This window comes from Rousettus aegyptiacus, unplaced genomic scaffold (assembly GCF_014176215.1).
Source record: "Rousettus aegyptiacus isolate mRouAeg1 unplaced genomic scaffold, mRouAeg1.p scaffold_m13_p_6, whole genome shotgun sequence".
NCBI lineage: Eukaryota > Metazoa > Chordata > Mammalia > Chiroptera > Pteropodidae > Rousettus > Rousettus aegyptiacus.
In genome coordinates this window covers 104,169,025-104,183,996 of record NW_023416309.1, presented here as the reverse complement: position 1 = coordinate 104,183,996, position 14,972 = coordinate 104,169,025, and the positions used below count along the sequence as shown (strand labels likewise).

The 14,972-nt window shown below is 49.5% G+C and overlaps 1 protein-coding gene across 9 annotated transcripts in view; it reads left to right on the top strand.

Annotated features, from left to right (window-relative positions):
- PECAM1 (platelet and endothelial cell adhesion molecule 1) overlaps positions 1 to 13,845 on the top strand; it is a 70,460-nt gene extending 56,615 nt beyond the window's left edge. For 3 of the 9 annotated variants that reach the window (XM_016128892.2, XM_016128919.2, XM_016128928.2), the window contains 2 exons: positions 7,682 to 7,704; positions 12,805 to 13,845. Coding sequence is in view for 6 of the 9 variants with exons in the window: in XM_016128919.2 (XP_015984405.2) it covers positions 7,682 to 7,704; positions 12,805 to 12,834 (53 nt within the window). In the remaining 3 variants the exon portion in view is untranslated. The other 6 variants (XM_016128884.2, XM_016128925.2, XM_016128937.2 and 3 more) reach the window with 3 other exon arrangements.
- The last annotated feature ends 1,127 nt before the right edge of the window (positions 13,846 to 14,972 follow it).

Below are 14,972 nucleotides of genomic sequence, written 5' to 3'. Positions count from 1 at the left end.
ACTGTGTGCGCTAAGCGGTCTCTTACGTGAACTCTTTCAATCCTCACAATAAACCCCACTTTACAGGTGAGGATATGAGGCATAGAGAGAGGTTAAACACTTGCCCAAGGTCACACAGCAAGCAAGTGCCACCAGGATTCCAGGAAGGGGAGCCAGTGGAAGCGGAGGCGGCAGGGACAAGGCCTCGGGGCCTTTGGTCACTTACAGCTGCCACCAGAGGCCCTTCTCAGCTGGCGAAAGCCATGCCCAGTGTGGATTCCAAAGGATCCCCCATTGGGAGCCCTGCTGACAAAAGACAGATTAACAAGAGAAAAACCTCCATGAGTGAATCAGCGAACTGATTAGCATTTGTGGCTCATTTAGCACGTTAATCAAGAACCTCAAGAACCGTAAATTTGCAGGGAAGTGACAATACAAGGAAAAAGGGGTTCCAGGGGTGCCGAGCTGTGAGAAGGTAACTGTATGGGAGAAACTAAGGAAAGTAAGGTCTGTTCGTGCAGGTCCGTCTGGGCACCCGCTTTTCCGTGGTCTTCATGGCCATTACACTTCCCTGGGGGCGGGACTTATGGTGGTCCTCCTGTTTCAGCAGTTTCTGCTTCCGGATAAGAGGTCCAGGAAGCCCGCTTTCTGCATCCACTGCTTCTCATTTGCCTCCGTTTCAAAATAACCCTTAGGCTGAAGTGGCATATTTTGGGGCGGCATTTTCTGACGTCCTGTAATCGGCTTTAGGGAAGCTCTTCAAGGGGTTCTCCCGGGGTCCGCAGGCTGGTTCTGGATGCCTGAGTTCGTACTGACCGCTGCCTCTGGCCTTGGGCCAGAACGAACCATAAAACCCAACCCTGCCGGGCTCCAGGGCGGTGAAGGGCTCTGTTTGCTGGGAGGCACCCGAGCCCCTTTCCCGGTACTGCCACTTACCAGCCGTGTGACTGACCCAGATGCCTAACCGCTCTGAGACTCAGTTTCCTTCAGCTGTCAAATGGAGATGGAGTTAAGTGAGAAAAGGTGATGAGATGGGGTTAGGGGGTGTGGTGCTGGTAACCCCAAGCACACAGTCAGTGCGTTATCCCTACCAGATACTTTAAATAGTGTTCTATTTTAGCTGAAAAAAAAAAAACACAAGAGGAACCTGGAGCCCTAGAGAGTTCAGGGCCTCGCCCAGGGCAAGACCTAGAGCCATGGCCCCACGCCCAGGCCAGGAAACCCCCGCTGGGCCATCTGGGGCTGGGGTCCTTGTGTAATCTGGTCTCTAACCTGGCAGCCGGCTCCTGCCCAGGGGTTGAGGGGAGAGCTAGTCCTGGGTCTTGCAGCCAAAACCACAGGTGTTGCTGCTGCGAGAGCCAGGCCCCCCTCCCATCCCTGCCCCAAGGACACTCCGTTCCTGAGCATTTCCAGGCTCGGCTGCTGCCCAGCGGGTGCAGGCTGCAGGCCTTGGGTGATCCCTTTTTCCTTTTCATAGGGCTGATGGAGGCTCGATTATTACCCCTGCTCTACAGACCAGGAAACGGGACCAGGGGTTAAATAACCCAGCCTGGTCCCAAGGCCCGTGGTGGAGAGCAGAGCTCTGAATGCGGGGCGCCTGCCTGCGGAGTGATGCTCTTTACCAGGCTTCACGTTTCCTCTCCCTGTTGCCAAGCCAACCGACTGCGTGCTCCTGCGCCTTCCAGCCTTCTTTGTTCGGCTTCCACATGATCACCAACTTAATTAGAGGATTCAACTCAGTCTACTTTAGAAGTTGAAAGTAATAGCCTGATATGACCAGGGGGTACTCAGGGAACCTCTCTGTGAAATGAGGGGCGAGGGCTCGAATGCAGGTCGACGGTTCTCCAGGTGTGTGAGACAGGCATGGCGTGGCCCCACCGCCTGCACTTCCATTCGGTGTGTCTGGAGCAGAGCCAGGAATCTGCATTTCTAGTAGATGACCACATACTGCCACCACTGGTCTGCGGACTGGACTTCTAGAACCATATTCTAGCCTAGAGACTGGACACTCTGAGTTCCCTCCTGATGGTACAACTCTAAGTTCTGCTCTGCTTCTTGTTTGAAGGGGTAGGGTCTCTCTTACTCCCCAGCAATCCCGGAGGCTCAGGGTTGGCCAGCAGAGAGAACCCGGAAATTGTGTGCATAGGTTAAGGGCAGGGAATGACCACAATAAAATAAAGGCCCTGGTGGGAAGATGGGTCAGTACAGAGCTGAATCTTATCTAACTTTCTTCATTTTTCATTCTTTCCCACCTTAAATTTCTCAGTTCCCCAGCGTCTTCCAAAGGGCAGCACTTCAGGGCTGGCTATTTTGGGAAATGGCTCATAGGGCGTAGTTCTGGCTCTAATCCCCTTTTTCCCCTGAGTGATACAAAGGGAAACTGCACCTCTAGATAAGCAAAAGGGCATGGGGCAGGCCTGCCTCTGGCGGGCAGCCCCAGGGCGGGGCCGTGGGCAGGACCAGGCCCCGGAGAGAGTGATGGGGCTGCTGGCTGAGGAGTTGGGGGGGATCTCGTAGGCTGTGGGAGACACCAGGTCTTTGCACTCTTGGCTTTAATCTCTAAGATCAGCTTCTTTTTTTTTCCCCAACTGTGATAAAATATACCTAACACTTGCCATTTTAACCACTTTTGAGAGTATGTTTCGGGGGCATTAAATACATTCACAATATTGTGCAGCCATCACCACCATCCATCTCGTCTTCCATCTTCCCAGACTGAAACGGTGTACCCATTACACAGTAACTCATTAAACAGTAACTTCCCATTCGCCCCAGCCCCTGGCAACAATCACGCTGCTTTGTGTCTCTGTGAATTTGACTAAGCTCAGCTTTTTAAAGAGGTGGTTTAAAGAATGATCTTAAGTTGCCTTCCAATATTAACATTCAGAGAGTCTCAGTGTCCTGGCATTTGGAAGTGATCGCCATTTATATCTTGAACATGTTAGTGGGGAGAGGAGAGTCAGTCGCTTCCACAAGTTGTTCCTTGGGTCCCTTGGAGCCAACCCTTATCCTTTACCCACGCTTGACTCCGAGCCCCCTTAGGTATCTGCTTCTAAGCCTGAGTTTTCCCTTCGAATCTAAATTAAGTCGTGGTTCTCAGGAGCCAACTAACTGTTTCTGCTGCATTCACCTCGGCGGGAATCCAGCCTGGACGGGTCTGTGTACTGTGAACCTGATGGCACACATCCTCAGTGGGAGATGGTGACCTGAGCTTTGGTCTCAGCTCGGCCCTTATCAGCTTATGTGACTTGGCCCCCACCCTTCACTTCTCCCTCGGTCATTAGTTTTCTCCATAATTCTCAACACAATGCCCCGACCCGTGTGGAATGGCTGCAGAGGGAACACCGCAGTGTTCCTTGAGAGGGTGTGTGCCCCTTGGGTGGATAAGGACAGGTGATGGTGGGCAGGTGGGTTCCTTACACTGAGGTGGAGAGGGACATCTCTTCCTGCTGGGTAGCCCCTGCTGGGTCCTGGCCACAGCCACGCAAGGCCACCGTTCCACCCACAGCCCACTGCTGTATCGACACCTGGCTAAACTAACAGCCTCTCGTCCCAGCAATGAACTCTTAGTCTAAGGCAAGGAGGCCTCTTGTTCTTTGAGCTTTTCCCTTTCCAACCATTAGATGATTCTTGTTACGTGTTGGAGAAGGACAGAGAGGGGTTTTCAGAACTAGAAAAATTATGTCAGAAAGAATCCAAATTGAGAGTTCTGCCCCTCTTGTCACCTGCAACTTTCTTCAGGGAACAGAGAAAACACTAATAATTTCCTCATAATTTAGATCCACAAGTTGAGGTTTTCTAAAGTTCTTGTTCTCTTTTCAATTATTTGCAAGTTCCAGTCAGCAATAGCAGCTCTAGTTATGGCTTATGATTTGGCTTGCCAGAAATGGGAAAATTAGTCTGCACAGACGTACGGGCGGAGGCCAGGGATGTGGCTAAACATCCCTTATTAAGCAATAACATAGGTGGTCCTGAGAAGTGAGTGTTTAAAAAAAAAGTAGTGCAGGGTATAGTTTGGTAACTTTCTTGCTCTCTTTTCTTTTTAATTTTCATTTTTCAATGAGAGTTGACACTCGGTATTATTTTATATTAGTTTCGAGTGTACAGCATAATGGTCAGATGTTTATGTAGTTTACGAAGTGCTCCATGCGTGACTCTAGTACTCACCTGGCACTGTACGTGGTCGTTACAATATTATCGACCGTATTCCCTCCACCGTACTTCACATCCCCGTGACTATTTTGTAACTGCCAATCTGTACTTCTTAATCCCGTCACCTTTTTCATCTAGACCCTCAACCCCGCTCCCATCTGGCGATCATCAGTTTGTCCTCTGTATCTACGAGTCTGTTTTCATTTTGTTTGTTTGTTTGTTTTGTTCTTTCGATTCTACATATAAGTGAAATTGTGTGGTATTCGTCTTTCTCTGTCTGACTTATTTCACTTTGCATAATACCCTCTAGGTCTATTCATGTCATCACGAATGGTAAGTTTTCATTTTTTGAGGCTGAGTGATACTCCATTGTATATATGTGCCATAACTTCTTTATCCAGTCATCTGTTGACAGGCACTCAGGTTACTTCCATATCTTGACTATTGTGGTACCTTTCTCTCTTAACACATAACTAGATCCGATTTATTCCCATCCCCTGTAGCCTTGGACTTTAGGCAGGATGATCTGTTACTCATCTGAGTTCTCCTGATTTAAATGGTGTCCTCCCAGGCCTAGTTCACACCTTTGGTGCTCTGGGTTGCAGGGTGACCTGGAGTCAGCTCCCCTTCCCCCACCCCCACGTAGTCCTCTCTTCTCTCTGTCACCATCTGCTTCCTTCTCTGACAGGTGCCGGCTAATCCAAAGAGCGATTTCACTTTCTTTTCCTCCCCCTTGTTCTCCTAGTGCGAGCCTAGTGACAAGAACCACAAGAGAAATGATAGCTGGCTGGGAAGCCTGTCTGTAATCACATGGCTATCCATGGCTTTCCCAGCAACTCCCTCGGCCTGGCTGAGCCCCGTGCGAACTGCTCTTTCTGGCCAGGAAAGTGGACATCTTCAGTCTGATTAGGCACTTGACATTTTATCGTGCTCCAGCTTATTCTGAAAGTACCTGATAAAATGGCTTGCCGGCCATCCAAAGCAAGACCCGTTCACATGTATTCACACAGGACTTTAAAAACAGAAGGGTTAAGTGGTTTATTATAATTAGCATCACAGTCACGTTCTTCCCTGTGAAGGAACTCGGGTCTGGATGAGATTTCCACAGCTTAGAGCAGCGGTTCCCAATGCAGCAGACATTTAGCAATGTCTAGAGAGAATTTTGGTTGTCATAACTTGGGGGGGGGGGGGTGCTACTGCATTTAATGGGTGAAGGCCAGGGCTGTGGCTAAACATCTTACCCCCACCGCCAAACAAAGAATTATCCAAACTAGAATGCCGATAGTGCCAATGTTAAGAAACCAGCCTTAGGGGTTTCACCCACTGTGAGTTTTCCAGCAAGGGGGCTGGTTTTCCTCCTCAGATGCCCTGCGCCCACTTTGGGAGGTGTCCTGAGCATGTCCCACCTAACCATTCGAGGCTCTGAAAAAAGATGCCAAGTCCCACTCCAGACCCTCACCTGTGACTTTTGGGTCAGACAGGACCCACCTTCCCATCTGACTGTCTGCTCAATCACCTTCTGCTTTCTCTGTGCCTAGAATTCAGACTTTCTGGTCTTTCTTAAGGGGGAGAAATACGGTGTACCAAGAGTAGCCAGTCATCAAGAAAAAAAGGACAGAGGGTCTCTGAGTTGTGTCCCCTCCAGGAGAGCCAGTCCCTACCATCCTGCCAGGCCCAGAGCAACCTACCCAGGCTTGGATTTGAGAGTGTAAAAAAGTTCTCTGTGGAAAAAACCCCACAAACCCTGCCCTCCAGGTTCTATTTTTGTGCCAGTTTCTTTACCGAAGAGAAAACTGCAAGGGAGCATAAGCTTTGTGTTCCATCAGTTATTACCTGCATACTCAGATTTGAGTATTTTGTGTTCAGATTGAGGCTCTTTCTCTCTTGTGTCTCATCCCAGAGCTGTTGGGGCTTTGGGGGAGCAGGAAGCATGGGGTCCTTCAAGTCTCCCCAGGTTAGATGTGGTATAGGGGCAGGGTGCTGCCCAGGTCTCGCTCAATGTGTGGAAGTTTACACAATGGCTCAGACTTCGTGGTTGGGCTGATTCATCCATTTGGCTGTTGACGCCTGCCGCTGGCCCAGCCAAGGACAGAAGGGGGCCCCTTAGGAACTTCTGGCCCTCTTCCCTCTAGAGAGGCCGCACAATGGAGCTGTGATAAGACAGGGTTCGAGGGGGAAGTGGACTCGTGGAAACAGGATATTTTTAAATTAGAGAGAGAAACAGAAGGAGTGTAACAGATGGACCCTGAGACTGACCAAGGCTCAGAAAGGACCAGGTTTGAGGTTGGGAGGCTGGACAGAAACCAGGGCATGTTGGAGAGCTTCCATCCAGTAAGACCAGGGACTTGGGGAGGGTTTGCTGATGGCTCTCCTGCCATTGCTCCACCACCTCCAACAATGGCAACCACCCCCAACACCCGCATCTTCCCTCAGGACCATCCTCAGGTGGCAAGAGGTCCCTGTGGCTTCTCTGTCTTCGTGTCTATAGCCGTAGTCCATAGGAATCAGCTCCAACGTGTGGGCCATTGCCCATCCGGAAACTCTGCCATTAGCTGGGGCCTGGTCCTGTCCGGTGGGGCAAACCATAGCCTTCCAGCATCTCTAACTAACATAGGCAGAGACCACGCGTCTCTAACACAATGCCTCCTGTCCTCATTGGCCTTTCTCACCCTCACTCTCATCTTCCTGACACGTGGCCAGGGCCACTTTCCCCATCGCCACCTGGAGGAGTGAGCCAGGCCTGGCACGCACTCCGTCAAGAAAGCAGCGTGGTCTCCGGACCGTCGAGATGAGGTTCTCCAGGGGGAGGGGACGTGGTGGCCCTGCCCTTCGGACAGCACTTAGGTCATGCGTGCCAATCACGTCAGCAGGGTTTATACCTTCTGCTCCATTGATCACACTCCCGGGAATGGACAAACCAGTATGAAATATGGAAATAGCCTTTTCCCTAAAGAGGATATTGGCAGCATTATTTAAAATAGCAAAAACTTGGAAAGAACCTCAGTTTTTAAAAGCAAGAAACTGGTTAAGTAAACAATTGCACATTTATTCAGTGATTATTTTGCAGCTGCTAATAACGATGTTTAAGAAGGTACCAGAAAATGTTTATAAAAGCACAGAAGATAAGCTGTAAAATGGCCTATACTGTATAATTATAACTCCAAGAGAAAGCCTGCTCATAGCAGAAAATGACGGGAAGACAGAAGTCTCAACAGAGTTTGAAGAATGGAACAGAGATGCTTTTCATCCGCCACTTTCTACTTTTCTGTACTTTTCAGGTTTTTTCCCCCATAAAATAACAGGTGATACTAATTTTTAAAACCCGTTTAAAATGTCAAATGAGCTGCCAGAGACATTAAATGCGTGTCAAAGGGAGCTGTCTGGGCAAAGGAGCCGTAAACCTGGACGCCCAGTGAGCTTGTGGGCCTGGGGTCTCCTCCTGCATCCCCTCCCCCTTTCCACTGCGGGCTCAGCCTCGGAGATGTGGAGTGGGGCAGCCTAACACGCTGTCTTTGCACGGCTCACCTCCCTGTTATCCTTTGTTTTACAGATTTCATGGGAAACAGATATTCTGTAAGTACACATTTTGTACACGTTATTTTAAAAAGTCCATTGAGCAGTGAAGTAATTCCAGCCTCACCCACATTCTGCATTCCCGCTAATCACACTCCTGTACCAGCCTTGTGTTGTAGGCCAGGCGCCCTGGACCCCTCGGACTAGCCCGGGCCGGTGAAGGTTTAATCATCAGGCTAGGCAGGTTTTGGGGGGCCAGTTGTGACTTCAGATATTCTCTCCCAGTGTTTCCATGATTACATCTCAGCGCATATATGAAGGGAGACCCTGGAAGTCCCCCCAGAGAACTGGGAATCTAGGGCCTGTAGGTCCAGACAAGCAAAATACACATTTCCTGCTAGTCCAGGGTTCAGGCTTGAGAAGTAAAGCAGATTTGGGGGGGGAGGGCACGGGGGTACACTCGGAGGAGTGGGGCATCTGACAGCTCATTTCAACTCTTAGAGCTTATGCCAGTCACCCCTACACACCAGGCCCTCTGCCGCAGGAGACACTGCAGGTCCTTGGCCCGGCGAGGAGCTCAGATGCGCTCTCACTGATGAGAAAGTAAGGCGGCAACAGCTACACCAAGGACTATGGAAGCAGAAGAGGGCCTTTGTTCTGCATGGCGAACATTCCCGTCACCAAAGGGAGGGGTCGTTTAGTTGGGCCATAAAGAACGAGTCGGATTACAGCAGGGTCCGGGTAGAAAGAGCAGCAGGAACCAAAGCATGAGGGATGAAGTGATCTCGAGCAGCTCAGAATGGGAGGAGAAGATGGGGAAAGGTAAATCAGGGCTTGCATTGTCAAGGACTGAACGCCTCGTCCGGAGGTTTCATTCTGTAGGAAACAGGATTTAGGAAGCTTCTACTAGGCGTGGGGCAGTATTTAAAAGAAACAGCGAAGTCCAAGTTCAAATTTTGCAAAGACCTATTCCCACCCCTCACTCCCAGTCTTCCTACTCCCAGCTTTTGTATGAGCCACCCAGCAGAGCAGGAGTTAACTAACTGGGCAGCTGGCATCTTAAGAGATGAGGAATTTGCCTCACAAGTTCCTCATCTCTTGGGGTCTGGGAAGAACCTCCAGCAAGATTGCTGGTAGCCCTTCCAGTGGGGCCTCCGGCTTCCTTTGTTTTGCTTGAGTCTCGATTCTTATAAAACAGAGAACTCATTATGCCTTTGACGGACAGGAAGCCGTTGACATTCTTTTTGTGGAGAAAATCAATTTAAGGAAAAGAGGAATGAAGTGCATGTCTTCATCTATCTTAAACCCACCCAGACTTCTGAAATCAGAGATTGTTGCATTGGAAGGGTAAGGAGCCCAATTTATAGGAGAAAACTGTGGCTTCAACTGACAGAACAGCCTGCCCAGGGTCACCCAGCTAGTTAACAGCAGATCTAGGACTAGAATCTAGGACTCCAGACTCCCTCCCAAAAGTGATGTCACTGCCCCGGCCGTCATGTCCTCGAGAGAGTGGAAAGTGAGACCGTTGTTCCATGGGCAGCGTGGGACCCAGATAAAGAGATGTTCTCTGCCTCAGTAAACATGGCTGCATCCACCCCAGGCAGGTCTGCCACACTTGCAGGACCAACTTATTTACTTTGTCTTCAGTCCAAATGGTCTCTCTGGACAAAGGCTCTGAGCTCCCAGACAGACAGAACTTTCCCTTTCCTCCGACGCTGGCCCGCGGGCCCAGAAGTCTACTCCCAGGATGCTCCTGAGAGCCACCCACGCTGGTCCTGCTCTCCACAATGCTTAAGACTTTTGGCGGGAGCGCAGCGGTTCCCAGCCGTTGGGAAGGAATTTCGAATCTTTAAGCAAATGCATTTTGTTTATGAAAGAAACAGGTATGGTTTCTCTAATAATCAGCTGGTGAGGGTCAGGAGAAAATTAATTGAATTGCCCACCGCAGGGAAATGGGAGGGGATTTCCTTCCTGGAATCAAACCTGGCGATCGTTTCCAGTTGTTTAATGGCTGTTGCTTCTGAAAACATATTGGAGGAAATATCTTAACAATGAGATAGCCACTTAGCCAAATACTAATTTAGTATTGTTTGACTTGCTTCAATGGCACATTCTGACTTCATTTTCCTCTGCCATTTTGCCTTGTTTATAAATTGTGTTTGTGGCTGAGGCAGACAGATAACGTGAAAGAGAACACCCCGTACTTAAAAGAAAGGGGTGAATCTGGACCTGCGCAATTCTCTTGGAGAGAACTTTGCCTTCTTTTTGGGAAAAAAAAAAAAAAAAGGCAACTCCTATTTACAGCTCGCCTCCGTCCCCCCGGGAGCCAGCAGGCAGCCAGGCTGCAGCGGGAGCTGCCCAGGCGTCGGGATGGAGAGGCAGAAGTGTGAGTTCCAGTTCGCCAGCCATCTCTCGGGCCACATGAGGGGAATGCAGCAGTTGCCAAGCTTTGGCTAGGAATCAGAAACCCACAGTAAAACTTGATTTTTCCTGATTAGCCATTTATTAGCCATGTCGCTTTGGGAGGATTTTGTAAGTTCTCAGGGCCTCAGTTTCCTCGTATGTAAATTAAAGGTTTAAAAACACCCCCAGCTGGTCGTTTCGAGAATTAAATGAGCACCTAGCACAGACCTAGTTTATTGGGAAAGCTCTTGAGGGAGACATTCTAGGCTGGAAGTGGAGATCCCAGGGCATTAGAAGCAAAAATGACCTTTGAGAAGCATCCACACCGTGCCCTGGACAGAAAGTGGGGTGATTTCTCATCTGTACTTGGGTGGCTGACTGCTGGCCTCTGATTTAAGCACAGGCCAGCACGGGCCTTGGATGTGAGCATGTTAACCTTTACTTTTGTTGATGTAAGAAACATCCAAACCTGTAGAGAATTTTAATGAGTTTTTTTTTTTTTTTTTTTTTGAGCCAAACTGACGACAATTGCCAGGAAGCAAAATCTCAATGGATTGTGAAAATGCTTTGAGGAACGGTGGTTTTGTGGTTAACTTTATGTATTAGAATCAAAGGAGGAGACGTAAGGAGGGTTCCATGGAATCCTTGGTGGTGCAGGAAGGAGGTGGGAGAAAGCAAAGCGGGGAAATCTGTGGGGTGGGATAAAAGTCAAATGGAGGGACACATACTGCACTTGCATTGGCGGGTACAGGATAGTTCATAATTAACATTTATTATCCACAGAAATGGTATGGGGGAGGAACAAGATAACAATGAGTTCTGTGGTCTCGTGCTCTGGTGCTTGGGTTGTACCCTGAAGGGTCCAGAAAAAGAGATGACTCTGACATTCCCAGGGCATGTTATCTTAGATGCACAAAGACAATCAACAGGCTCACTTAAGGTCAAGATCGACCTTTGTCAAGGAAGCTACAGGCCCAGGACATGACTACCCGCCATGCCCTGCTTTTAGCTAGGAGTTTTTTTATGTTCAGATCATCCTGTGTGTTTATTTTTGGTCTCTGAGTTTGTAGGGCCCGCCATGCTGGCCTCCCCTGGGCTTGTCAGGTTTCGTATGTGGCCTCTTTTCAGTCCACACTTTAAAATTTCCAAGACACAGTTGACTGTGGCCCAGCCCTTCCTGTCTGTGGGGCGGGTCCTGTAGTAGCTCCCCAAGCGCTTGCTTCCCTCAGAGGAGAGCAAAGGTGTCTGGGGAGGGACTTGGTCTGGGGCCCACAGAAAGGCTGCGCACCAAGGCGACCCCTCCGGCAGAGCAGAGGAGATGGGGCGAGGGCAGCTGCCAGGCAGGCGGGCCTCCAGCGCCCTGGGGCGAGCACAGCTCCCTTGGCCTGCTCGCCAAGGAGGAGGCAGAGCCTTGGGCTTCCGACGGGAGCCCCTCAGGCCCACATCCTGTTCCCAGAGTCTCCTCAAACCTAACAGGGTCAGAACGAAGCATGGACTCTATCTCAGCCTCACTGTCGGGGAGCTGACCAGCACGGCCATGGGCTTCCTAAGACGCTGGCTAATCCCCACAGCTTCTCTTCTCCTGCCTGCCTGAGTTCTGCCTGTGTTCATAGAGAATCCAAGGTCGTGGACAGAAGCTGCTTGCCCTTCAGGGCTCACCAGTGCCCAGGGCCCCTCTACGCCTGTATTTCCCAGCATGCTCCACTCCTGCCCCCTTGCTCCATCTATTTGTCAAGATCCTTTCCACCTCGGAGGCTGCCCAGCTAGGGTCCTCGCACTGCCTCTGAATGCCCTCTGCGGTTCGTTAGGACCTCTTTCACCTTCTACTTCACGGTAGCATCGTTTGCCCGTAATTGCCAGGATATAAATGGGGGCAGGGGCTCCGCGTCCTCAGCACAGAGAGCAGTGCCTGGGTCCGATGTGGACTCTGCCACTGACAGGTGGGCAGGTAACATACATACTATATGAAGCAGTGAGAGAACACTGCAAGATGACATGTGGAAACTTTTTTGTTTTACTTTTTTTATTGTCACAAAAATTACCATTTTAATCATTTTTAAGTATACAGTTCAGTGACATTAAGTACAGTCGCAGCACCTCCGCCGAACTTTTTCATCATTCCAAACCAAATTCTGTTTAACACTAACTCCCCCTTTCCCCCTGACCCCCACCCCTGGCGACCACTGTTCTACTTTCTGTCTCTATAAATTTGGATATTCTGGGAACCTCACATAGGCAGAATCAATCATACAAGATCTGTTCCTATCAACATCTCATTTCTTTTAAAGGCAGAATCATATCATTTTAAAACATTTAAGTTTGGTCATTTGAGTTCGGTCCTTCATTTTTGAAATAAAAGCACATCTAGAGAAAAGTCCACTTCATATTAGAGGCAGAGCGGGAGCAGGAAGCCAGGTCTCTCCTAACTTCACTTCTCCTCCTCTGCCGGTAAGCGTCACCCCCGTGGGACGTAGTAGTGCTGGGCACACAGTGGGTGCTTGAGGAAGCTGGTGAATAGTCTGACGTGCAACACGTATGTGGGAAGTAGACGCCGCAGGCCCTACAGAGCGGGCCCGGAGCGAGGGAGAAATGAGTGTGGGCAGGAGTCGCGCCCACGGGGTACCAGCAGATGACAGCACTGCTGCGGAGTCGGTCGGGGAAGTGCCGTCTGCAGTTCTGCACGTCCTCCCACCAGCTAGTGGTCAGTCCTGAAGGGCGTGACCACACCGAGCCTCATCTCATCTCTTGTCATTCCAGAGAACGGAAGGCTCCCTTGATGGAACTTAGAACTGCGAGAACGGACCCTGCTCCACGGAGGGACATCGACATTCCAAGAAGAGCAGATGATTCTCGATTCCCAGAGCTCTGTGCACTTATTTCTGAACCTGCCTTGCTCCCACTGAACGTAGCAGTTCCTCAGGCCAAGTCGCCAGTTCTTAAAGACGTCTCACTACATTTACGCTGGGTGTAAAGAGATCCAGAGGGGCTGGCTGATCTCCCGCACAGCCGTCCTCTCACCGAGTGGGAGCATCCTTGTGAGTGGAGAGCAGCAGAAGGAGGTTCAGAGTCAGCAGGCCACTGGAATATTTTGAAACTTGAATATTTTGTCTTGTAAAGAGATCAAGAACTTTTCCAAGTACCCTCATACGCAGAAGCCTGGTTTGTTTTTGTTTTGCAGTCAACCACTCTAGCAAATGGCCTGGCTTCGTGGCGAGTTTTTCTCTTTGCCTTTGGTCCTTCAAAGGCCTGTGGTTCGGCATATTCCTTGTTCCTTGGAAGTGCTCAGCACTGACCAGACAGCTGCACTCTGTCCCCTCTATGACCTTGCCCACCACAGATGGGAAAACAAAGCTGCTTGGGAGCGACCCTATTGAAATGTCAACTTGAAGACAAGGTTCATTCCGGGCAATGCACAAAATAGAAAATGAAGTTAAACAAGGCGCAGATGTTCTTGAGCTGTTTTTTTTTTTTTTAAATACTCTTTCTTTTCCTCTACCATGCTGAAAGACAGGAAGATATTTACCTCCAGCAAATATTATTTTCAATAGAAAAATGAATGCATATTTTTCTCACTAATTTTTTTTTTTATTTATTCCTTGCTAAAGAAATAGTCTCCTGAGGTCTTAAGATGTTTCCGATGGTATCTTTAGTGAGTGGACAAGGGGCTTTGGCCATTTTGCAATGCAATTTCACTGATGGGCACACCTACCCGAGACCGCTCCCTCCATCCACCTCACTGACAAAGCTGCAGGGCCCCTGAGGGGTGTTGTATTGAATAAATTTGATCTTTACTCTTCACAGACCTGTGAAATGTCATCTTCTGAAAGGCCACATGCATATAGGTTATCTGTCATGCTCGAGGACTCCTCGGGCCTGCAGAAGTCACAGAACCAAGCAGGTCTCATCATCAGGCTGTCATACACAGGCCAAAGACCTCTGTGCCCTTCATCGAAGTCAGGGCCAGAGGTAGCCTGAGTCTCAAACACTGAGTCATTAATGTCCGTTGGCTGGCGTTTGCTTCCCAGCTGAAGACTCCTAGGCTGTCCCCGGCAGATAGGGTTGCCAGATTGGATAGAAAACAACACCGCCCCCCTCCCCCAACCAAACCCAGGATGCCCAGATCATTTGAATTTCAGATAAATGAATAATTGAGTATAAGTATGTTCCATGTAATATTTCATTCATGCTTATACTATAAAAATTATCTGAAATTCACATTCAACGAGGGTTCTGTATTTTATCTGGCAACTCTACTGATAAAACTCCCTCCTGCCCCTCTAAGCCTTGGGACCCATGCTCTCAGTGGCCTCAAACCAGACCTCACCAACCCACAAGGCACCGCCCCATCAGAGCCCACCCCACCCCTTCCCCCCTTCCCCCCCCCCCCGCCCCCAGAAGCAGAGGGAGACCGGGGTGTGTGCTGCCTCTGCCAGACTCTGGCTGCAGAACTTTGAAGGAACCTCTTAACTGCCAAGCTTCACATTCTTCGTCTTTGAAATGAGCTATAGACAGGTGGTTCTCAATACTGGGAGAGTTTAGACTCCTTTGAAAATATGAAAGCTATGGACTCGCGCACGCACGCACGCACGCACACACACACACACACACACACACACATAAAGGTGCAACACAAAAATGTCACACAATTTCCCAGTTTTCAGGGCCATGGACTGAGGCTGGAGGCAAATGATTAGATGATCCCTAATGACCTTGAAGTCTGACGGTCAATGTGTTGAAGATTTGGGAAGAGGCCAGATTCCCCTGGTCAACTCCTCAGTCCACTGCTGTCACCAGAGCTGGGTCATTGCTGTGGAAGCTGGGAAGACCCTATTCTTACTGCTCATGACTTATTTATGGAACATAAATGGGTTTTTAATTATTTATCCCCTCTGTCTATATTTTTGAAGAGAAAGCCACATATTCAG